Source organism: Dicentrarchus labrax, unplaced genomic scaffold (genome assembly GCF_905237075.1).
Source record: "Dicentrarchus labrax unplaced genomic scaffold, dlabrax2021, whole genome shotgun sequence".
Taxonomy (NCBI): Eukaryota; Metazoa; Chordata; class Actinopteri; family Moronidae; genus Dicentrarchus; species Dicentrarchus labrax.
Window position 1 is genome coordinate 13,257,537 of NW_026136703.1, and position 24,912 is coordinate 13,282,448.

General features: G+C 41.5%; 2 protein-coding genes across 3 annotated transcripts in view; one reads left to right on the forward strand and one right to left on the reverse strand.

The window, feature by feature from the left end:
- The first annotated feature begins 250 nt into the window (after positions 1-250).
- Positions 251-13,183, forward strand: itpka (inositol-trisphosphate 3-kinase A). The gene is made up of 7 exons (XM_051388399.1): positions 251-848; positions 6,540-6,636; positions 7,102-7,315; positions 8,644-8,848; positions 9,716-9,817; positions 10,335-10,406; positions 12,099-13,183. Exons 1-7 carry the CDS (start codon positions 447-449, stop codon positions 12,369-12,371), a joined length of 1,365 nt encoding a protein of 454 aa, XP_051244359.1. The 5' UTR covers positions 251-446; the 3' UTR covers positions 12,372-13,183.
- An 85-nt stretch (positions 13,184-13,268) lies between these two features.
- Positions 13,269-24,912, reverse strand: part of ltk (leukocyte receptor tyrosine kinase) — a 52,642-nt gene continuing 40,998 nt past the window's right edge. For both annotated transcript variants that reach the window (XM_051388386.1, XM_051388378.1), the window contains exons 20-29: positions 22,254-22,440; positions 22,045-22,135; positions 21,458-21,522; positions 19,762-19,891; positions 19,581-19,678; positions 19,052-19,144; positions 18,670-18,771; positions 17,251-17,385; positions 16,877-16,967; positions 13,269-16,727 (exon numbers count right to left, since the gene is read on the reverse strand). In XM_051388386.1, coding sequence (XP_051244346.1) covers positions 15,657-16,727; positions 16,877-16,967; positions 17,251-17,385; positions 18,670-18,771; positions 19,052-19,144; positions 19,581-19,678; positions 19,762-19,891; positions 21,458-21,522; positions 22,045-22,135; positions 22,254-22,440 — 2,063 coding nt within the window. In that variant the 3' untranslated portion in view covers positions 13,269-15,656. The remainder of the gene's footprint in view (positions 16,728-16,876; positions 16,968-17,250; positions 17,386-18,669; positions 18,772-19,051; positions 19,145-19,580; positions 19,679-19,761; positions 19,892-21,457; positions 21,523-22,044; positions 22,136-22,253; positions 22,441-24,912) is intronic.

Below are 24,912 nucleotides of genomic sequence, written 5' to 3' on the forward strand. Positions count from 1 at the left end.
CAGCTGGTTTTAAAATGTTCAGTCAGGAAGCGAGAGAGGCGATGCGGAAGATAATAAAGCTTGTACAGTTGAGAGAGTGAGTGCGCCGGCGCGCGCGCGCGTGTGTGAGTGTGTGGGTGTGTGTGTGTGCACGCGCGCGCGTGTGCGTGTGTGTGTGTGTGTGTGTGTGTGTGTGTGTGTGTGTGTGTGTACACCGCGTAGAAGCGCTAGCCACGCTGCTACCAGAGGGGTTCCCCTTTCCAACAGTGCGCACGGAGCGGAGAGAGGTTGACAGAGGCGTTTTTTACGTGTTTAAACTCGGATAACAAACAACAAGGAAGTACCACAGAGGCTCGGCTCAGCACCTCGACTCAAACTGCAGTTCTGAAAGTGAAATGAACAGATTTTTAGGTTAAAGTTAGTCGGCTTCTCGTCGTGCGCTCCCGCGACGGATTTCTCTGTCTCCAATGCCCAAAGAGTGCAGGAGAAAGACCTCCAAGGACTTCGGGCTGTCGGGGACTGCACTCACCGAGGGGTCGCGTTTAGAGCGCAGAACAGCCGGGAAGTCATCCCAGATTTGCGATGATCTCATTCAGAAAGCCGCTCAAATCTCCCCGTCGCCGGCTGTGATGGATGCGCGCCGGGTGCCGCAGGTCACCATCACCCCGGAGGGAGGCGGCTCCTCCCGGGAGATGCAGCAAGAGGACTGGGATGATGTGGTGGACGGTCCCCTGCGCAGGAAACTGTCCAACTCCTCCATCTCCTCCACGGGGTCCTCTGTTGTGGAGTCCGAGGATGACTTACTCAGTGACAACGAGAGCAAGAGCAAAGGCATTGTCACTCTGGAGCACCTGGTGGACACTGGAGAGGTGAGTGAGCTGCAGAGAGATACTGATGTAGTGAAGACTTTAGGAAGGCTCTTTAAGTGGTTGCTTAGTCTGAGTTATCATGGGTCACTGGCAGGTTTTCCAGGGGTTAACCTGCAAATAATTGCACAGTAGTTTATAGCATTTCCCATGTTTTACAGGGTGTAAACACAACACAAAACACTCTGTATAATGCCCTACTGCTATACAATGCATGACTAAATCAGCTACAGCAAAAGCATGCTGGGACAAAAACGATTCAAATTTTTTTATCTTTTCAAATCTACATCCCTGTAATTGCGCAGTGGCAGCAAAGAGCTGATGTTTTGAAAAACAAGAAACGGTGAAGCACAGCAGCACATAAACAGCAGTCAGCAAACTACTTCCTCACAGAAGACCTCTGGGATCTGTTTGACTGCAGAGAGGAGGCAATTACAGTGCTAGCATTTGTTTAAAGTTTGTTTGTCCCATAAACACATCTTGTAAGTGATTTCTGCAACAATAACCTCTTGTGGGAAATTAGTCACTTCTACATTTTTGTATCTGTTCTGGGTTTATCAGTGTTGGTTTGAGATGTGGGAAATTTCAGTTGTCGGATGTACTGGTGATCAGAGTCACAGTACTTTTCTCTTTTTGTGAAAGATCATAATGAAAAACGAAAAAGAAAGAAAGATTGAACAACCTTTAGATCCCTGCCAGAGAGCGCAGGATAATCTTCAGGAAATGTGATTGTCCCCATTGAAATCACATTACCCCTCCTCATGTTTAATGGGTTATCAGAGCCTTTCACATCACCATAATGATCCGCTGTATGAACTTAAACCAACATGAAGAAGCTGCTGAAACCTAGATAATGTTTTTTTATGTGGCAAGCTGTTTGAGTTGGGCTTTTATTACGTAATTTTGCGTGCTACTAAGTCTTAGGCCCTTGTGGTACAAACTGATGATAAAACAACAGCTTCGTGATTTAACATGACACATGCAGCACAAGCGTATATCTCATATCGCAATAATCATTGTATCTTTTTTTGGAAACATGCCATTCAGTGGACAACTCCCACAGATTAATAATAATAATGAAAAAAAAGTTGCACGTTAAATGCCAAATCAACAAGTCATTCTTGGTTTTGGAACTGTAAGTCCTGACCTTTTAGCAGTGTGCGTCCCTCCTTCAGCACACACACTAGTGTTAAAGGATTGGCCTTTAATTCAATAGACGCTGAGGGTGGAAATTTGTTTGCCTCTGACATTCTTGGCTGATAAAGCTTCATGTGTGGCTGACAGCCTTCTTAAACACGCCCGCATGTGCGCTTTAAGTACTGCTTCACACCGTTCAGAAGAACAAACTCTCATATTCCACAGTTCAGTTTCAACAACATATGTTTTTGCCTCTGTTGAGCTTTTACTCGATTGTCTCTGCATGTGATTTGTAGGGAAGTTGAGTGTGATCATAGTGAGTCACCTCCTGGTTTCTCCAGTTAACAACATAATCTGCTTTTTGTCTACACTGTCACCACTTTAGATGTTCATTAGATGTGTGTTTTTTTTATGGCGCTACCACTTCTCTCTTCCTTCTCCCTACAAGGTCTGTAGCTGTCACTTTCTCTTAAACAGAGTGAATACACATTGCCTGTTAAGCTTGTGTGTTCATGTGTATGTGTTTGAGAGGATATTTTTCAGTTACATTGTCCAGTGAAGTGAGGCTCTGAAGGAAGGCTTTCCCAAAGTTCATTCTAGCTCTTTATTGGCTCCTTGAGGCATCGTAACTTAGAATTGAAATATGTTGGTCTGAAAATAGCCACTTTTCTGCTTCTGCCCGTTCAGCCCCACACACACACACACACACACACACACACACACACACACACACACACACACACACACACACACTTTACAGCACAGTCTAACATGTCATTGTGTAATAATGTTTTTGTGGTCAGTAGCCGATTTGAGCCTTGGCCCTTGACATTTAACAAAGAAGCACTTCAGGAAGTCAAAAACACTTGCGTATCAGCACTTAGCTTTTGGGACTTCAGTTCATGCATGGTACAGACTAATTCCTGGCAGTGCACAGCAAAGTGCTTTTTAATGGAAACACAGCAGAAGAGAAAATAGGCAGAAAGGTGGAAAAACAGGCCACAGCATTCATTTAATAAATCTTGCAGTGGTTTACATCCCATTAGCACTGCAAGATGACAGCCTCGTAGGGATAGCAGGAGTGATGATGGTTGGCCAACACAACCTGGCAGTTGCATCATGTCACTGATGTTCCCTGGAAATGGATCGTTGGAAATTGGAGTTTGCTTTCTGTGTTAGCAGCGTTGCAATCAACCACTCAGATCAGCATGGTGTTGTTTCAGTGTGTCAGACAGACAACAAGGCTGGTGGTTCAAAGAAAATGTGTGTGACAGGTGAAGAAAGCAAACAGAAAGCAAACATTAGGCCATTCCTAGAAATAGGCCTGTCACAAGAGGATATATTGTCTGTTTTAATCTACAGAGGGAGTGGGTTATGTTGAACTGCCATGTATCTACATGAGCCCAGAATGGACAAAGCAAACAATGGCTCTAAATAGGGCCTCTTACATTCTAGTTTCATGGCCACCGTAGTTTTTTCTTTGCTTGGTGGAGTCGAGGTTTTCAGTTCAGTTCAGTTGAGCATTTTATGCATTTTATGCATTTTAATGATAAGCATAATAATGCAACTACACCCTTTCAAAGCTCAATGGACTTTTAGTTCTTAAGAATATTACGTCATTGTAATTGAAAAAATATGAAAATATCCTAAATAAACAAACTGTTGATAAAATAAAAACCACACAACCAAAACAGTAAATAACATGGACTCTTGTTCTCTATTAACAATAATTGCACTTAAATGTAAATGTAGATATTAGACATTTGTCACAGGGCTGTGGAGACCCTTAATAGGCAGTGTAATAATGGTGGGAAAAACCTTGCTGTTTATTCTGGCGCCATGTTGCCTAAAATGTTGGTGACAAACAGGCATGAAAACTCAACAGGCAATGTCAAGGTCAGCAAAAATGACTGAGGTCATGCCCGATAAGTCGATAACGCAATTATTGTGACAGGCCCACTTAAAAAAAAAGATTAATTTTTTTTAGTTTTGTGTGAGTAAACACAACTTGATTGTGTTTGTTTGTTTTAAGGTGTGGGAAAGTAACTATGTACATTCACATCAAGTTCTGTACTTAGGTACACTTTTAAGGTAATCAGAATATTGTTCTTTGTACTCCCTTACATTTATCTGACAGCTATAGTTACAAGTAACTTTTAAAAGTAAGATTTTATATTAGAAAGACAGATGATAAGCTTATACAATACAATACTCTGTGATAGCATGTGCATTTTTGTGGTGCCTCATAAAAAAGCACTGTCAGTGTGCAGGTCCAATGATGTAAAGTTATCCTAGTCGATATAGATAATTATTGTAATTATTTGTAATTACCCTTTGAAAACCAGTTGAAAATGGTTGAATTTAGCCACTTTAATACATTATCTATATCTACACTTATCAAGGCATAGAGGAAAGAATTTGAATGTGAATGTTTTGTCATACAGTATTGTTGCTGAGTACCTCTCTACCGTGGACTGCCTGTGGATTGTTTCTTGAGATGTAACAGATGTAGGACATGCAGAACGTTGTTTCTTTTTTGTATTTCCTTCCACATTAATCATCTTAAGACTCCTCAGATTTATCTTACGACTTTGTTGATGCCAGAGCCGTAGGCTGGGACCCACTGAACTAAACTACCCAACTCTGTACACGTATACAGTAGAGTAGCTATAAGTACTGTAGCTCTGCCTAGACTAGCTGAACCTATAACAGTAATAAGCTACTTAAGCATGTATCTAAGTATCTAATGTCATATATAATAAGATGTACATACACTTTTACTTTGATACTTAAAGGACATTTCTTTTACTTAAGTAGGATTTGGAATGCAGGACTTTTAATGGAGTAAGTCGTTGTAATGGTACTTTTACTTAAGTACTTCTTCCACCACTGGCAGGCGGCTTTTGATGCATGATGTTTTGTTGAACATACAGTAAGTATACAGTAAGCAGACCTGTTATTTTAAAAGTGAAAGCGGTGTTATTCTAAGTGTTATCAGTACAAACTCTGGTGGTTTCTGTCGTTAAGGCTGGCCGGGACAGCATGGTGTTAATAACATGAACATTAAGACTATGTGTAAAATGTAAATATTGGCCACAGAGCTGCAGGGTCTTTATGTTTACCTCAAAACTCTGCGTTCAGATCTAAATTTCCATCCACTCTCAGTCTTTGGATAAGACATCACACCACATGACCCCAGACCCTACTTTCAAAATGCAATTAACCGGTCACATGGTGAACATATAAGTAACTCACTGTATTATCTGCCTGCATTAATTGACAATAAAGTCAAAAGACTTGCCGCAATTAAACAAATGCTCGTTTTGTGGAAGTCCTTCACAATGCGATATTATCAGTAAACAAGTAGCAGCACAGCAAGTGAAGCATATCACCTGACATTTAAGAGAGTCTCGGCTGGCTGCTGCAGAGTTCTGCAATTAGTGAGGATAGTGAGCTGTGAGACACTCAAGCGTGAGCTGTTTCACTAACATGAGAGTCCCTGTTTCATTTCCTGTTTCAATCAGAACACACCGAATAAAATGACCTCTCTGAAGCCTTAAGATAGGATTTAATAACATGAGCTACTTTTCCTTTCCAACACCCTGCTGGAGGTTTCTTCATTTTCCTTATAATTATATTTGAGATGATTGTAGGGAAATATAATCCTCTGTGTTTAAGTGAGTGTTATTTGAGATATGGTCAGTTTTCTTGGAGAAAACAGGCAGTTCCCTATAAGTGTGAAGCACTGTAAAATATGCAAGCTGTTCCTGTGTTATTCTGTGTGTGTGTGTGTGTGTGTGTGTGTGTGTGTGTGTGTGTGTGTGTGTGTGTGTGTGTGTGTGTGTGTGTGTGTGTGTGTGTGTGTGTGTGTGTGTGTTTGTGTGCATATAGTGAGAGACTGAGAAAGAGAAAGAAGGACAAAGTGAGGGTGGTGGGAGGAGAGTCCTTAAACAAACAACCTTGAAAAATAAACATCTCTGCCAAGAAAAGATATTTCAGTCATCTTTTTTTTTTTCTTTGTTCAGGATTCAGTGCATACTTTGATGTGCTGCAAACAGTCACATGACACAAAAAAGTTCAGATAACACTAACAAGTGAGTGGGAGTTGAGAGGCCAGCAGCAAGGCCAGTGTCACCCTTGATTAATGGGTCAGATTTTCCCTTGAGAAATGGCATTTTGGCCAAAGATAGTAGATTTAAACTTTGTGAATCAAAGTTGCAAGCCCATCATCACGCATAGCTGGAGATGCTGACTAGAGATGTTGAGAGCAGATATGAGTTTCCACAGAAATGGCATTTAACTGACCTAGATCGGAGGTTTCACGCAGTGGAAAACCAAAAGCATGGCATCAGATTTACTGGGTAGAATTGCTTATGTTATCAGATTTCTATTATAAGGTATAGGGTGACCCAAGATTCAGTGACTCTACAGCACCTCGTTCTGCGATCAGATCGTTTATGTGAACAAGGACATACACACAGACCCCAAAACTCCAGTGCTTTACAATGATTCTATTCTGTTCTCTGATTCACTACGATTTGTTTTCTTGTTTTCCAGAGCAAGCCGTGGTGGAAGTTAAAGACAATCGTACAGTGGCCCTTCAGTGCTAGCCACAGGAAAAAACTGAACTGGGTTCAGCTAGCTGGACATAAAGGTATTGGAATCTGTCCTGCTTTGCTTGCTCCCTCCACTGTCAATATTTGGTGTCCTGTCTCTGATATTTGTTTTTTGCTATTATTGTGTCATTTTTGTTGTGTTGTTCACATTGTTTGACAGAGTTACGATGGGAAAAATGTAGGGTAAGAGATCAGGCACAGTCACACTGAGAGGGATTAAAACGCTTTAGCACAGCAGATGCTTTCTGTCATGGATGACTGAAGTTAGATCTGCTGGTTTCCTTTAACACTGCAACAGATTCAAACATGGTTCAAAAGAATTAACATGGCCTAAATAGTAATTAGAATTTTTTCCAGCCTAATATCTCAATAACACCCAAATGGGCCCCTGAATTCCCATTATACAGTAAGTACATTATTGGACAGTCTTACAAAAGCACTGTCTCATCCCTCCTGTTTGTGAACACCTGAAATCCAAATAATCCGTCTTTATCTCATCTCAGGAAACTTCAAAGCAGCCGATGAGGGCAACATCCTGAAAAAGTTCTCGGAAAATGAGATGCAGTGTTTTGAGAAGCTGAGGGATGACGCACTGCTCCCGTTTGTGCCCGGTTACCACGGCACTGTGGAGAAAGACGGAGAGTCTTTCCTCCACATGACTGATCTGCTTGCAAACTTTGATCTTCCCAATGTCATGGACTGCAAGATGGGAGTCAGGTAAGGAAGTGAGCTGTTTATTTAATTACTTGTAATAGATATTTATGCATTTATTTATCATTTCTATTTCTATTGTTATTTTCTACAATAGTATCAAAAGGGGCCACTTTTATAGTTTATTTCTGCTACACTAAGTACCTATTTCAAAATGTTAATGTCAGATCATTTCCTTGTGTTTTTATGTTAATGCTCATGTTCTATGGAAATGGATTAATGAGACGTGCAGACTGGCGGCAGTATGTGCTGCCTAAAGCGTTTTTGCTCTACAAGGGAACACCTGTTGTAACTGCAGGCTATATGCTTGGCTTCCTGCCACAGCGGGCGGGGTGCCTCACTAAACCATGTGCACGGGCATAAGTACACACACACGTACACACACACACAGGCACGCGTAACACACGCAGACATGTATGCATGAATGCACACATGAATGTATACATGCACATGTTGGTGCATGAATATGTGTGCAGGTAGGGACATTCTCCCCTCTGAGAGCTTTACTTCCGGTTTTACAAGCAAATACAGACACACACACACACACACACACCAAACACACACACACACAATCAGGCACCAACATACACACACACACGTGCACTAAACTTTCAGACACACATGATGACACACACTTGAACAAATCTTTATTGTCTACTAAGTGTCTGTGTGTGTCTGTATCTCTGAGGCTATACACACATGCACACACACGTACATTCACACACTCAGGGTGTCCCTGGAGACTCCCCTTTGTCAAAAACACTCTTAACCACAAAGTTGCAAAACCACTAGCTTGCACAAACACTCAGACGCTCACAGTTGAACACTGCACACTGGAGTCTCCTCTCAGCTTCCCTCTTCAGCACAGAGGAAGTGTAGCTCACAAACTGAAACTGAAATTCACATCTGTTTGTACATCACTGTCTGCTATGAATACGACAAGTGTTAAATGTGCAGCTGAACTGTCCACCAGCAGAATTTAATTTAATCTTATACAGCCGGTTGCTCTTAGCTGTGCAGTTCAGTAATGGGATTTTTATGCACTGCTCATCTTTTTCTGCACAAGTGAACATTCGGATGGAGCTGATCTTAGGCTTTTAGTGCAGCAAAAGTAAAACAAGAAGAGTCTTCTGTTGCGAAAAGTGTTTTGTAAGCTTTTGCTGTAAGGGTTTTATACTGATGCTGGTGCTTTTGTTAACGAAGTATCTTGCACTTTAATAACTAAGGGTGCGAATGCAAGACAAACCCTGAAAGAGAAAACCATCACTGTTTATTTACATGCAGAGAACACTTTTAAAATTGACCTGAAGGATTTATCCCCTTTGCCGTTTCAGGACGTACTTGGAGGAGGAGCTTGTCCGGGCGCGGGAACGGCCCAAGCCGAGGGAGGACCTGTACAAGAAGATGGTGGAGGTGGACAGTGAGGGACCGACTCCCCAGGAGCATTCCCAACAAGGCGTCACCAAACCTCGCTACATGCAGTGGAGGGAGACCATGAGCTCCACCAACACCCTGGGCTTCAGGATAGAAGGGATCAAGGTAGAGGGAGTGATGTGCTATGTGGACACTATTAACTTGTCATTAAAGCTGCTCTAGTTAAAATGTAAATGTTAACTGTGGGCCTATGTTTAAGAGTCATTACTAAGATCCCCCCCCCCGTCTCTGGCCTGAAAACATCCTCTTCCTGGTAGTCCAAAGCTCCTGTGTTGCCAGTGTAAACACCAACACTCCCCTGGTGCCCTGAGTGCTCACCCAGTCCTGGACGTCCAGGGCAGTACGGCTAAGCTTACTGGCTAACAGCTGCTACATTTCACAGCAGTTACTTTAGTGTCCATCAGGAAACTGTGTAAATCACAGAGAGTTGAAGCAGAGCAGCCGGAGGACATCAGAGGGTACATTTTCATAATTTTATCCATAAAATATGATCCACTTTCCAGTTGGTGGTGTGTGACTTAGTGACGTAAAGCATTACGCACTTGTCTCGACCTGGAGCCGAAAGTTACATAACGCAAGAACAGGAAGACGGGGCTCAGAGTGGGAATGACAGTGGCACCGCTGACTCTATTGCAACTCAGTGTGGCATTAAAATGATGAGTGAAGCTGTTATTTTAAGGTCGAAAAGTTACATAATGGGGCTTTAAGTGACTCGCTGGTGAACATAATGGAGCGTTTAGTAGCTAAAAAGTCAGATGTTGGACTTTCATTCATCAGGTGGCCAAAACACAACTCCTAATAAATGCTTAAATGCCATTATGTCTGCTGGATGTGTAAATAGGCAACTGATTGGTTACAGGCTCAGCATCAGGAACCACTTGATAAAATATACTGTATACTGTAAGGAAATTACTCTGTTTGAAGTCACTTTATTGTGTAATATTCTTATTCAGGCCTTTTCTTCTCTTCTAGAAATGTGACGGTACGTGCCGAACGGATTTCAAGAAAACCAGATCGAAGCAGGATGTCATCCAGGTGTTCAAGGACTTTGTTGGAGGGAACGTCAGCATCATAGTATGTGGCAATGAGTTCGCTTTTGCACAAACATATGCGGTATGCATGCAAGGACAGTCACAAAACATGTTTATGCACTTGTACTGTGCATATACATAGAGCGAACTTGCAGGCATTATCCTTAAAGACTACACCAACTACAAACACGCCACTTGACTAAGCTCTCACATCCGTGTTCAATGTTTGGACAATAACAATTATTTTGTTTGCTCACTCCTTAAATTGAAAAAAAAAATAATTGGGGCCTGTCTCATGATGAAACAGCCTTGAATTGTTTGAACTGCAAGAGCAAACCACGGAGCAATTCAACTGTGTTGCACAAAGCAAATATTCACATTGTAATGTTGTTTGAGTTTTCATTATGCTTGGAGGTGTCTACACCCTGATATGTTCCAACCTGGTTCCAACCGTAGCTTCTAATATATGTATACAGAATAAATATATTGTAAATTAAATCATGGGCTTCAGGTAATGTTAGCATTTTAAGGTTAATGCCCGTCACTGTTTTTTCTTGCAGAAGTCTTACCTGAGCAGACTGACGGAGATCCAGCAGGCCCTGAAGATGTCAGAGTTCTTCAAGCAACACGAGGTGATGACTAATCTAAAGATGAGTGACAAAGTAAAGGAAAAACAACCATACTCTCGAAGCAGGAACTTCACCTAAAGTCAGCTTGAGGGATTGAACATTTTTCCAAAACATATTCTCATATTTTGTGTTTTGATGATGTGGTGGGGAGCGCTGTCTCACACACAGGTCAGAAATCTCTCACAGGTGTCGGATAAACACAAGCAGTCCTCCAACGTCACCAAGCGTTGTTCCAGATGTGTTAATTTGAATTTAGAGTGGATGGTCAAATTAGCATTTGTAGTACTACTTGGAGTGGCTGAAGGTAGACATTTCAACCATTTATCCATTATGTTCAGCTAACTATTTAAAATGTTAATCCTTTACTTTTAGCTGAACTGTTTAGACTCTTTTTACTTGGTAACTACACTGAACAAAATTATAAACTCAACACTTTTGTTTTTGCCCCGATTCATCATGAGCTGAACTCAAAGATCTAAGACTTTCTCTATGTACTCCAAAGGCCTATTTCTCTCAGACATTGTTCACAAATCTGTCAAAATCTGTGTTAGTGAGCACTTCTCCTTTGCCGAGATAATCCATACACCTCACAGGTGTGGCATATCCAGATGCTGATCAGACAGCATGGGTTTTACACAGGTGTGCCTTAGGTTGGCCACAATTAAAGGGCACTTGAAAATGTGCAGTTCCATCACACAGCACAATGCCACAGATGTTAATTGGCATGCTGACTGCAGGAATGTCCACCAGAGCTGTTGCCCGTGAATTGAATGTTCATTTCTCTACCATAAGCCGACTCCATAGGCGTTTCAGAGAATTTGGCAGTACATCCAACCGGCCTCACAACCGCAGACCACGTGTAACCACACCAGCCCAGGACCTCCACATCCAGCATCTTCACCACCAAGACCGTCTGAGACCAGCCACCCGGACAGCTGCTGCAACAATCGGTTTGCATAACCAATGAATTTCTGCACAAACTGTCAGGAACGTCTCAGGGAAGCTCATCTGTATGCTTGTCGTCCTCATCGGGGTCTCGACCTGACTGCAGTTCGTCGTCGTAACCAACTTGAGTGGGCATTCGATTGCGTCTGGCACTTTGGAGAGGTGTTCTCTTCACGGATGAATCCCGGTTTTCACTGTACAGGGCAGATGGCAGACAGCATGTATGGCGTCATGTGGGTCGGCAGTTTGCTGATGTCAACGTTGTGGATCGAGTGGCCCATGGTGGAGGTGGGGTTATGGTATGGGCATCTCGGCAAAGGAGAAGTGCTCACTAACACAGATTTTGACAGATTTGTGAATAATATTTGAGAGAAATAGGCCTTTTGAGTACATAGAGAAAGTCTTAGATCTTTGAGTTCAACTCATGATGAATGGGGGAAAAAACAAAAGTGTTGCGTTTATAATTTTGTTCTGTGTAGTTTTCAAACACTTTCAGTGTTTCAGAATTACAGATGATGCAATTTAAAAAAAATCAAATCATAATTTCCATTCTTTTCCATATGCCCCCTGGCCACTGTTTAACTACCCCCTGGGGTACAAGTATAACTGGGAGTCACTGCTGTATGGGAGCATCTTCATGCATTAACCTATTATTTAAGTTTTTCCTTTAATTTGTCACCCATCTGTAAGTATGGATTGGTTGATGAATAGAAGCAAAAGCTAATATGAAACTCTTCTTGGTTTTCATAGGTCATTGGCAGCTCTCTCCTCTTTATCCATGACCACACGGGCAATGCCCAGGTCTGGATTATTGACTTTGGCAAGACCACAGCATTACCAGAGGGGCAGACATTGAACCATGACATTCCCTGGCAGGAAGGCAACCGGGAGGACGGCTACCTGTGGGGGCTGGAAAACCTCATCCACACACTGGAGTCTGTAAGCAGTGAGGGCAGGAGCGAAGAAACCTTTTGCTCAGTTACCAAAGAAAATAGCCAAACTACAGAAAGAGATGGTCAGTGATCGTTGACTTGTAGATGGGTGAAAGAAACTCAAACTATTTTAATGGACATCACAGAGAGACTCTTAGGGAGGCTTCTTATAGGTTGATTTGCTCCGGGTGCTGTATGGGCAATGTTAAAAAGAGTACAGAAATGCTACAAGAAGTAACATTTAGCTTAAAGTCACTGACAGAAAAGACATGATAGACACTGAACAGAGGAGTTGTCACTAGTTACTGAACTATTGAGCAAATGAACTGACACTAATTCAACTTCCTACAAAATGAACAGAAGTGAAAGTGTAGGGATTCTGCATTTAAGTTTCAGGGATGGTATGTTACATGTGAATGAAAACAGGGAGAAACCGAATCACAAATCACAAACCCTGTCCTGCTTATTTCCACTGAACCCTCAGCCTAATGTTACGCCTGTAAGTGTAATATTAAAGGAGAGATTCTGTGCAGTGAGAAATTCTGACTGGGTCTCAGACCTTATAGTCGTATGTCTACAACACATAACACATTGTCAATATAGTACTGCATACTGTATAATGGTTAGAGTGTATTATCTGTGTCACTGTTCTGACAAACATTTTATTGTATATCAATTTATTTTTCTTTCACTTATTTTATTCCTGTAATCAAACTTTAATTTAAACTTATAAATTCAAATTTATCTTTAATTGTTTTAATTTCATGTGCTGTTGCAAAACTTGTTGTATGCTGCAATGTTTGTTATAGCACATTATTTGGTCTTGGTCTGAGATGTTTTTTTCGCAAATGAAATGAATGAAATTGTATGTGGAATTAAAAAGGGAAAATACTGTTACTTTTATTTTCAATAGTAAAACACTATTGTGAACATACACCGGGACACTGGGAGCAAACTCTGTGTAACTGATCAAACTCACACAAAGAAGATCAATATATGTTGATTTATTTGGGGCACAGTTAGGTTAGATGAAAGTGAAATACAGTATATTGCATAGAATGCATTTTTGGTTGAGGCACCCCCAGCTACATAAAGAATACAGAAAAAAATAACTTTTTCAGAGAGTGTGTAATAAAATGCACCAGGCCATAAAAACTAAACATTGTGAGCAAGACGAGGATGATTTTTTTTTTCTGTGAAAGACTTTCCACAGTAATCAATATTTCTAAATGGCACACATCTCTTGCTAAAAGGAGTCTTCAGAAAACTACGTGAGCCTTTTGTCTTTTCTAAAACATGTTATTTTCAAGTGAACAAAGATAAACACTAATATCAGCAGGCCTGAGCATAAAAACACACAGTAAGCCTATAGAACTCTCACATGAATGTAACCGTTCATTCAACATATTAAAAAATAAACAATCAACATATTCAGGCTCCAAATAAAGACACATATCGAATACAACTACCAAACTGATTAAATAAGAATAACCTGAAAACATAAATACCAATAGAGATTTTTCACAATTAAAGCCTTGATTAACTGTAGGAACTGAGATACCTGCAGCAGCATGTTTGGTATGTCAAAGCTGAATACCTCCCCCTGCTGAGTAAACATAGGTACTACCAGCACTACATCAGTAGATGCAGTAGAGGTATCTAATGGCAGTGATCAACTACAAATACAGATCCATCATTAACATAAATGAATACAAATAAATTATAAAACAGCTACAAATGCAATGGGTTAGTCCAGTGTACAGAAGTCAGTACAAAAATAGCAAATATTTTCACAGCTACATGGTCATCATCAAATTCTATATACGCATATACGTCTATAAGTCCAAGTAAATATTGGGACATGGGGGAAAGAGAGTCAGGAATAGTCAAAAATATAATATACAAAAGCCAAATCAAGATCTTTCTCAGCACGAGCTCCACTTACTTACAGTACAGCGCAAACCAATTTAACGCCTTCAGTGACATTTTGACATTTTGGCAAATACTTTGCAGAGAGTTTGATGAGAAGCTCAATACCACTCTCGTGTCTGTACAGTTAATTTAAAGCTATGGTCAGCAGCTGGTTAGCTTAGCTTAGCATAAAGACTGGAAACAAGGGGAAACAGCTAGCCTGACTCCATCCAAAGGTAAAATTATCTGCCTGCTAGCACCTCTACACTAGTAACGTGCCATATCTTGTTTGTTTTAATCCATACAAAAACAGAAGTGTAAAGGGGGTGTAAGTGGGTTTGTGTGGGACTATTTCTTGGCTAGAAGCAAAGGCTTTCTGGAGTATTGTCTTCAGTGTGAGATTTCAGATCAACTGGGAGGAGGTCAGAGTCATTAACCTGCAGTCAGTGGACGGTTGGATTCACATTTGACACCTAAGACCTAAGATCATCCTCGAACAAAAGCAGGGTTTATGATCTCCTCATTTACACATTCATGTGGCCGAAATGCCATACTTAACGACTAAACCATCTCCATGACAACTGAGCAAACTCCATCTGTTGGGGAGGCTTTAGAAGCACTGAGTAAGTAGACCTTGTTTTGAGAGTTTGTTTGCCAAACGGCTGTTTCCAAGGTTGAGAATGAACCCTCAAGCTCAAGAGCTATTTAGAAAAACAGAGAAAACGTCAGAGACATTTTCAGAAAATAGTAATACTTGTTATTGCAGTATATTAGGCGTATGTGTTTTCACATTATTTAGGGTGAAAGCAAATCAGAATCATGGAAGTGTACCACTTCCTAAAGAATGCATAAAATGAAATAGTTTTAGTAACTCTACAGACTTTCAGAATTTTAAAGGTTTGAAATAAAAAATTCTAAAAAGAAACCCAATCTTGGAGATTCTCTTCCCAATGGCTCAATATTTTTTGGCTTGTTATGGTCATACTACACTGAATACAACAAATTCCAACAAATTGTTTACTGTGATGCAACATATACTACTGCCAAAGCGTTCATGAATAAACAAAAACATATAGGTAGAAAAAGGAGTCCAACTACAGCAGTTATTTATGGCAGCCATCACTGGCAATGTGGACATTGAGAAAGCGCTGGGCTGCGTGCCGCAGTGTTTCAGCTTCAGTGTTCAGCGACCAGAGTACCAGAAGCCCAGCAAAGGGCTCTGAGTCCAGCGTTGGCTCTCTGTATCACAGTGCAGAGGGGTGTTTGTGAACGTGTGACTGTGTTTTCCAGCATTCCAGGAGCTCTAATAATTTGATGTTGTGGCTCTCAGACCGTGGCAGAGCCCTCGCGGTCATGCTTTTTCTTTCAGAAATCCAGGAATCTAGTCTCAGGTTGTGTGAAAAGGGGTTCCAGGTGACATTTAATTTTAATATCATTTAAAATCCCTGTTACAGTTAGCCGTTTCTTAGATAGGGGTAACACTGAGGTCTTCAGACAGAGAAAAGCCAGAGTCTCGGTCGCGTGTGGGTTTCTCAGGTTTGGTGTGTCTCCTGACGTCCTCGTGTCCGTAGCTGGCGTGGCGCTTCAGCAGCAGCTTGGGCATACAAGATGAGGAGGTATGGAGGCCTAACGCCAGTCCTAGGCTAGTCCCTGAGGAGACACTCGGGGCAGAGCTGGTGTTTGTGATGGCTTCTTGGGCTTTGGGCATAACTAAGGGCAAGCTCTCTGCCTCGTAGCTTTGCTCATCGTAGGCATAGTTGACATTGCCACAGGGAAAACTCTGGAGCTTAGCTAGGTCCATGCCAGCTTTTGTGCTGCTACCTGTTGGGGTTTTATGGGAGGATGTGCTCAGGGCAGCTTGAGCCTGGCAGGAAGGGGATGAAGTTGAAGAGGTGCAGAGGCTGGAAGGGCTGACGTGGGTGCTGTTGGTGCTGTCGCAGCCAGCCTCGCTGCTCTCTAAGGTTGGGTTGCAGGTCTGAGGAACCTGCATGTTAGAAGTGGAGGAAGAGGAGCTTGAGAGTGGCATGGACTGAGTGTGAGCGAGTGTTTTCTTCCCCCGGAAGTTTTCCAAAACCCAGGAGCCGTATGTGGGGTTCCACAGGTTCTTTGTCTTGTTCTTCAGCCTCTGGCTCCCTGAAGAGGAGCTGTTTCTGGAGCAAGGTCGGTGATGAGGAGGCTCAGGGTGGAGCCAGTGGCCTCCCGTGCACACGCCTGCAGAGGACAAACCAGGGGCAGGAACAGGCTCAGCCCAGGATGGCTCCAGAGCTTCACGGCATGACATCACTTCATGGTGGACGGGTTGGGTTCTCTGGAGGAGTAGACGAGGTTTGGTTGGCTGTGGGGGAAGAGGGGTTGGACTCAGGCCCAGAGAGGAGAGACCCAGCTGGGAGGAGGAATCCTGGGAAACAGTATGGGACACCAGGAGGGGAGTGAGGCTGGTGGAGGTGTGGTCAGAGGGACGGATTACTCTTCCACCATCGTCCTCTGCGGTGGGGCCATATTCCACTGGCAGAGGTGTGTTGATCACATCTGGATCCTGATATAGAGTAGTGATGCGGCAAGGAAATAAAAAAAAACAGGGCACAGAAGAAAAGAATGAAGAAAGAGTAAATTCATGTTATATTTATGTAACACTAATGATAATTTTCTGTATGTATCTACAGAAATGTGTGATATGAAGTGTACCTGAGAGCAGTAGTTAATTCTCTCCAGGATAGTAGAGAAGTTGGGCCGATGCTCAGGACAGTGCTGCCAACACTGGGTCATGATCCGATAGCTACACAGTAACAAACACAATTTCAGATATATTGTTTGAGCTGTTACTACTATACTACTATAGATTTAGTACTATCAGACAAATGGTATTGTCATAACATAATAATAAATCTCCTTTTCTTAACTGTTATACACCACAGCATTCTGTCTTGGCAGGGAATTAATGAAACATTTACACTCAGAAAATCTGCACTGCAAAGAAAATGTAAAGCAAGACAACTAAAATCATCCCAGTTGTGTCATGCTTGAACTTTTCTCCTTCTGTATTTGCTGTCAGTACTCACACGGGCCCTGGACAGCTCTTGGGAGGATCCATCCTGCCTCCAGTGGTGACAAACTCCAGCACCTCTTGGTTGGTTTTACAAGGATACGGCATGTAACCCAGAGAGAAGATCTCCCACAGCAGCACTCCAAATGACCTGCAGGGGGAGAGACAGATCAACAACTGAGTCGACTCTATCACATACTGAGCCTTGGCTGCTCTCTCATCTCTCTCAGACTGAGGATAGCAGAATCAATACTATATATCTCACCAAAGAATACTAATACCAAAGCTGGAGATGTAATTGTCCACTGGCTAAAAGCTGAAAGCTGAAGTTTGCATCTAACTAGAAATCTCCTCAGCTCTTTGACAAAATTAATATATATACAGTCTGGTATATAATCAGTATACAGTGGGGTCCAAAAAAATATCATTAGTTCAATGATATTGCTTGGACTAGATTATATCATTCAGGTGTCCACTGGATTTCACATCTGGAAACTGGATAAAAGGCCACACAAGATCACACTCTTGTTTTTCCAATTTCTTGTGGGTCACTATCCTGCTGGAGAATGATTCATCTTCCAAACAACAAGCAAGAAGGAACAATGTGCCCCTTCAGAGTTTAAGTATACTTCTCTGTGGTCAAACTGTCACTGATCCTCTACATATTCCAACCACCATGTTTTAATATATCTGTCATCTCCACATAAAAATTCGCATCGCAGTTATACAGTTCAGACTCGATCTGTAAACAAATCTTTCTTCCAGTCTTCAAAAGTGAAGTTTTAGATGTTGTTTGGTCCCTTGCTAAATATTTGACTTCTTTTGTCACAGGAGAAGTGGTTTGAACCCTGTTTCTCACTGCGTTCTTTGTTCAGTTGACTCTGTCTTGAATACAGATGCTGTTCTGTCTTGTATCGATGTTCACTTGATATACTGTGCTTTTTAGATGTTGAGTTCTCTGTAGGTCTGTGTGGTTTTGTTTAGGAGTAAAATTACTTAGTTTGTGGAAATCTCTCCAGCTTGTATTGTATTGACCCCATGGAGGCTTTTAAATTAGCTGCAATTTGCTGCTGGGGTACTTGTCAACACTCAAGAGAACAATTTGACATTGTTAGAAATGAAAAATGATTTCCAATGCAAATCTGTTTTTAACATCTGGTATCATTTAAAAAGAAATACTAAAAATTACTAATGCACAATGTCAGTTGTGATGTTTGTATGATGTACTGTTAGTGGTTGGCAACAATTAGTATGAGCACATGATATTCAGCATGTGTTAAAGAATTTTGTCATTCCAAAGTAATATACTCTTTAATAAGACATCTCAAAGCGAGAACAAAGGAAACTGTACCCACTTTTAAAATTAAAAACAGTTTCTCTTTGTGGATTCATACTTTTTGAGCCTTACTGTACAGTATGTGTTCAGTATTTATACCATGTATCAGTCTTGCAGGTGAAGATTCCCTCCATGAATGCCTCCGGTGGCATCCATTTGACTGGCAGCATGGCACGACCACCTTTCCTGTAATAGCTGGCTCTGGGAGAAGAAAGAAATCTGATTTAGAAATGTCCATTTACCATCAGTTTAGAAGAGAAGAAGAGCAGGTAAAAACCACTAGGCCATGAACTCTGTAAGTAAATTTGAATGTGGCCCTGCGGAGGACAATAAGATAAGCTTTTCAACCGGTCCCCCATTTACCACATCAACCCAGTGCTGCCTGGACTCCTGCACCCATGAGAGACACCACTGTAAATCATCCTGTGTGCTTTGCTATGTGGACAGCCAGTGTGTTGTGATGCAGATTCAGGATACACACCTGTATATATCTCGAGCCATGCCAAAGTCTCCAATTTTGGCCACCCTGTCTGGTCCAGGGCAGGTGAGGAGGCAGTTTCTAGCTGCAATGTCTCTGAAAAACACAGGACCTGTTACAAAATGTAGCCATATGGTGGCCATAAACTCTCCAACCTAAGACTCATAGTTTATAGTTTTTTCCCAAATTTGTTAACAATAACACACATTTTAAAAAGGAGGATTTACATTTACATGAAAATGATGTTTCCTGCTGCAAGAACATCAACCACTGTAGTTTACAGTAAAGAAGGTCCACTTGTGAAAATCTATCAAATTTGTGGCTAATTATGCAACAGAGCCTGCTCGTGTAAGTATATCTTCAGTTAATTTAAATATATTTAAAATGAAACATTACCAGGTTCAATAAAAATAGTGAGTCCTAATTATATGATACTCATTCACATGTTTTTGTCGTAGAAGAAGGGGCTCTCACAATTCATTTTGTATTTAAAGTGAGCTCCTAGCAGTAATAACTGGCAGTGGATCTGAACCTGTGTATGAAGTGGTTCTCCTCCAGGTAGCGACAGCCAAAGGCGATATCTCTGGCCATCCGCAGCAGCTCCCGCATGGTGAGAGAAGAGGTCTGGCCCTGGATGCAGCACAGATCAATTTAGTGTACCATACACACAAGCACATACACCTCAAACACACAAAAGTGTAGCACAGACTTACAGCTCGTGGCCTGTTCTGTCTCAGGAAGCTCTTCATGTCTCCCCCGGTCATCAGCTCCAGCAGGATGAAACGCGGCAGGATGTTCAGACTGACGCCGATGCAGCGCACAATGTTCTCATGGCTGAACTTGCTGTGTGGACAATGAACAATACTTGGGTTAGCAGGCCTGCACTTGTGTGTGTTAATGGTATAAAATGTGCTGTGTGACATATGAAAGACAAAAGACAGGACAATATAGATGAGAGAGAAAGAGAGAAGATGGGTGCTGGTACACACTCTGTCTGTCTGTCTGAGAGTTTTGTCCTTCAAAAACCATACAACAAAGTTGACTTTATGATCCTTAAATACAGCACAGATATAAATGTACAAGGTGCATATAACAATTTGAAGACATATCAACATTTCATTCACTGGCTGCTGCACACGTACCTCAGCTGTCATATTAACTGCATATTTTATGTTTTTAATACAATGATTTTGATATCATTTGCATTTTTTCTGTTTTTATATGTTTGAAAATGTTACATAAAATGCAGTTTGAATGAAGAATAAAAAATGAAGCCATAATGTATAAATATTACAGATTGGCCCTTTAAGCAACTATAAAAAAAAATCCTGATTTGGAGTTTGAAAGAGTCTATCCAACTGCTTCAGCAGATTCTAAGCAGTAAGATAATTACAATGTAAAAAGGGACTTTTGCTGGTTTCATCAGTATCACAGTCATGTCTTTTTCACAGTTGAAACTTGTGGACCAATAAAAAAGGTCTTACGAGATGATGCTTCACTTTCAGGACAAAACTAATGGGTTTTGATCTGCTCTTACTTGGACTTTCATGCGAGGGATAAACACTTTTAAAATAACAGCACAGATTTTAAAATGAGAAACAGATGCTTTACAGACATAACTCCTCTTGTGGCCTCAATATATGGATTATGCCCCGATTCTGCGTTTGCTCACCTGTAAAACTTATCTGGATCTAATAAATCTGTTGCTGTGCGCTCTCAAATCCACATTTAGTAACAGTAAAACTGGTTTTGCTTATCCTTGCTTTATATTTTGTCACTCATTAATTCCCATACATATGTGACCTGAGTGACTGTATCCCTGTGTGTGATCACGGCTGTATTATTTAGAAGGGGCTTGAACTGTAGACCTAAACTAATCTAAATTATGAAATCTTCTTCTATCTGCATCAAGTCTTGTCTTTCTAAAACATCTCTAATGAAGCAACAACAGATATTTGAGAAGGAGACTTATTACTGGTGCTCAATAAACATCACACAGGTCATAAACTAAGATTAAACTAGCTGTATTGTAGTTATTTTCCTGAGATCAAAACATATCCTGCAGACATGTCTATCACTGACTAATTGGCCATTCATATAATTAGCTGAAACAACCAGCTAATTGTATGAGAGGCCAATATGTGTGTTACGTTATAGAAGTGGTTTGTTTTCCAGCGAATAAAGTTTCACATCTGGTTCCAGCGGTTATCTCCTCTAACACAGAGGAACATGTTTAGCTATAAAACAAAGCCAGCTGCTGTCTGATGATGTGAGCACACTGCTGCTTCACATGTGTTGTGTGCTATAAGGAGGATGCATTGGGTGAATCAGTGTGTGAAATAAACTACTGGACAGCCAGTGGGGTGCGTGTGATGTACACAGGAAGTGTAGAGCTGCAGTATGGTGCACCTCATAATCAGCGCCTCCATCAGGAAATCCATTTCATCCTGTTCGGAGCAGATTTCTGGGAGAGTCTGTGGAGCAGAAAGAATCAGAGAAGCAGTTTGATGTGAGTGTGTGCCACTGGGAAGAGGAAAGACCTCATTCGACCTAATCAGCAGACTATTGAAAAGCAAGCAAACGCAAGTGGAGCTCACTCAGTTTCATTGGTTTTTACCATGTGTAGTTTTTAAGCCAAGGCTGAGGTCAGTGACTGAACAAATTTCTCACATAGTCACACAGACATTTTGGGCAGTATTGATGATTTTGCAGTACGTGATTTCATCTTTGCATGATTTGCATGAGTTTTTTTTCCACAACAAACCACCTTATTACATTTTAATAATATGCCATAAGTGAAGCAAATGACCTTTCTCTAAATACATACATGAAAAAAACCTGTCTTTTTAAACCCCACATGCGTGTGTGACCTTTAGATTCAAGAAGCAAAAGCACCCCTGTGGAGCTGGGTTGAGTGGATTATATGTAATCAACATAGCTCCTGGTGAGGTGCTATGATCTAACATTTAGGTGCAACTTTTCCCCATGGCACTGACCTTTATGGCCACCTGCATGGGACTGTTATCACCGCTCATCCCCAGAACTTGTCCTTCATAGACTTCACCAAATGCACCATGGCCGAGAGCCCTGAAAAACAACGTGAAAAATAAAACAATTGAAGTGTAGCTGTAAGTTTGGGCAGCAGCACAGACAGCCTTCAGAAAATCAAACTGACATTCTGACATCGTGTCCAGGTGTTCTGTACCTGAGAAGTGTTATATTCTTGCGCGGTACTTCCTTCAGTTCATTGAGTGACGCGGCCTTCCCTGCAAAGCAGTAGTTGGGGTTGTAGTCCGTCATGATGGTGGAGGAGCGGATCTTGCTCAGCTTGTACTCTGGACTCTGCAGACGCCCCCTCACTGCATGCAGGTCGTTTTTTCTGCGGTACCACACTAAAGATGAAGACAGGACAGAGTCAAGCTTGTTTTACTTCAAAGTCTAAAAAATCATAACCCTAACTGGACCCCACGCTTGCATGTAAGTTGTAGAAGCAACTTCCTGACTATCTGCTGACTGTAGGAGCGGTAACACAAGGAAAGGTCAAGCCACATCTCAGTAGCCAATGATTTTAAATGTAAATACTTGAGACTGTCAGAGAGTTGGTTCACAGTCATTTTTGCTCTTAAGAGAGTACTCCACCGATTTAGAATTGCTCTTCTATAACATTGTACGACTCATAATAGACAGTTTTAAAATTTTAATTATAAAATGTATGCAGCAGAACCAGCGATAATCGTCTATGCCTACGTTACCCACAATGCAACACAACCGCCATCAGAGATTCAGGTGTGTTATATGAATAGCAGCTAATGTAGCCTTGAGCTGCAACTCATCGGTGGAGTTCCCCTTTAAGAAAACAAATCCTTCCACACACAAACACAATGTTTTGCGGGATGCAGGTGGGACGTCGTCTCCTTGGTTACTGCTCCTAGACTGTCTGTGCCAGTGAGTTTGGACTCACCCGCCATGGAGGCAGCCCATGTCCCCGATGCAGGTTGGTAGTCTGCCAGGGAGAGGGGTGTTGCGTGCAGGTAAGAGGTGCCGTTGAGCCATCGCCCGGTGCAGATGCTAGGGACTCAGGGGACTTGGGATGAGGGTTGGGTTGGGGAGAAGAAGGAGGAGGAAGGGGAGGAGGAGGAGGAGGAGGAGGAGGAGGAGGGGAAAGAGGAGGAGGAGATGGGGCGCCCAGGGAACAGACTACCTCCCTGCATGGGGGAGAGCTCAGGTGAAGAGACACCATTAACCTAAAGGGTGTGTGTAGGGTTTTTTTTTGCAGCAGCAGAAAGCAACATGTATGTAATTGCACAGATGCTTGTTTGATTCAATACTTGATTTATTTACTTGCAAATTCACACAATTACACAGAAAGCAGTTAGTGAAGAAGTCACACTAAATAGCTCATCCATTTTTCATTAAAAAAAGAGGTTTGTCTGATTGTTGTGCATAGAAGTCAGCTTAGTTTGCACTTTGGTAATTACAGGAGCACGATGTCATGCAGTTACACTCCACAGCTGTTTGTCCATGACTGGTTATAATGAGCAAAACAACCATCTTATCTGCAATTAATATCTGTCTGATTACACTCTGATTACACAGAGCGTATCTATGTTCTCAAACCTTTTTGCTTTACTGCTTCACATACTAACATTTTCATTTGTTTTCTGTCTTTTCTGTTCAGAACTTTTATCTGAAAAGACCTTTTATCTGATGACTAATATTGGCCGGCCTGGCTGACCTTAGCCCTACCTACCAAACCCGTCCTTTCCACTTTAATGCATTTCCTATTTCCCGTTTTTCTGAAAAATGACTGCTGTTTCAACATTGTTGCCCATTTCCCCAGATCTCTCATCTCCTCTAAAGTTCTGTTGTGATTGTCTGCATCAGCCGGAAGAACCAATTTACTACACTCTCTCAACATTCATCACTCTGATACTCTACTGTTCTTCCAATGTGCAGTTCACACACTTACATTAGGAACCACATCCAATATTATTATATATCATATGAGGGTCTGCCATTAGAACTTATTAGTATCAAGTCTTATAGAAATAATATACCTGATCTAAAAAAAAAACTTGTTCCATCTCTTTTTTTGGAGGCTGCAATACTAATTCCACTGTTGTCAAAAGTGACATGAGGATCACCCTCTGGGGAGCAGTGTCTGCTCGGTTTTCCTTTCCAATGTACAAAGAAAAATGATAGTCCGACAGTGGTGTTAAAGAACCAGACTGTCTATGAATATATCACGACATAATGTCTTTTCGTTGTCCCAAAGTTGTTAAGATATTTTCCTTTTAAGGTTGGCAGGAAAACTGACATTACCTTGCTCTGTTCTGACTGCCAATGGGGGAAAGAATCTCTATATTGTTCCTTAAATCTGTCAGATTTACCTTTTATTTATAACTTTCCTTGCCGGACTTTTACTGCATATATTAGTTCAGTCAAAAACCGAACTGCTTTTATCATGCTTGGTTTTCTTGTCAGACAGCACACAAGCCCGGAGGCAAGAAACTGATATTTTACAGGAATTCAGTGCTGTGTAGATTTCTCCAGAGGCCCTCACACAAAGTTTAGATTCACCAAAACTGACCGTGGGAAAGAAAGAGTGAGTCTCTCACTGTTGAGCTTAATATTCAGCACTTTCAGTGAGGTTATGTAGAGGACGAAAGAGAGAGAGAATCTGCTATATTCTAACACCTTAAAAAGCACTTGGTGGAGGATCAGTGTGTCAACGAAAGTGTCAGGATTCCCTTCCAATTTATCTGCAGCAGACGGTTGTCAAAAAGGTGACAAAGGTGCAAACAAAAATTTTATCAGCTGTATAATCCCTCACTGTCCTATATGATCGCAGAATGACTGCATAT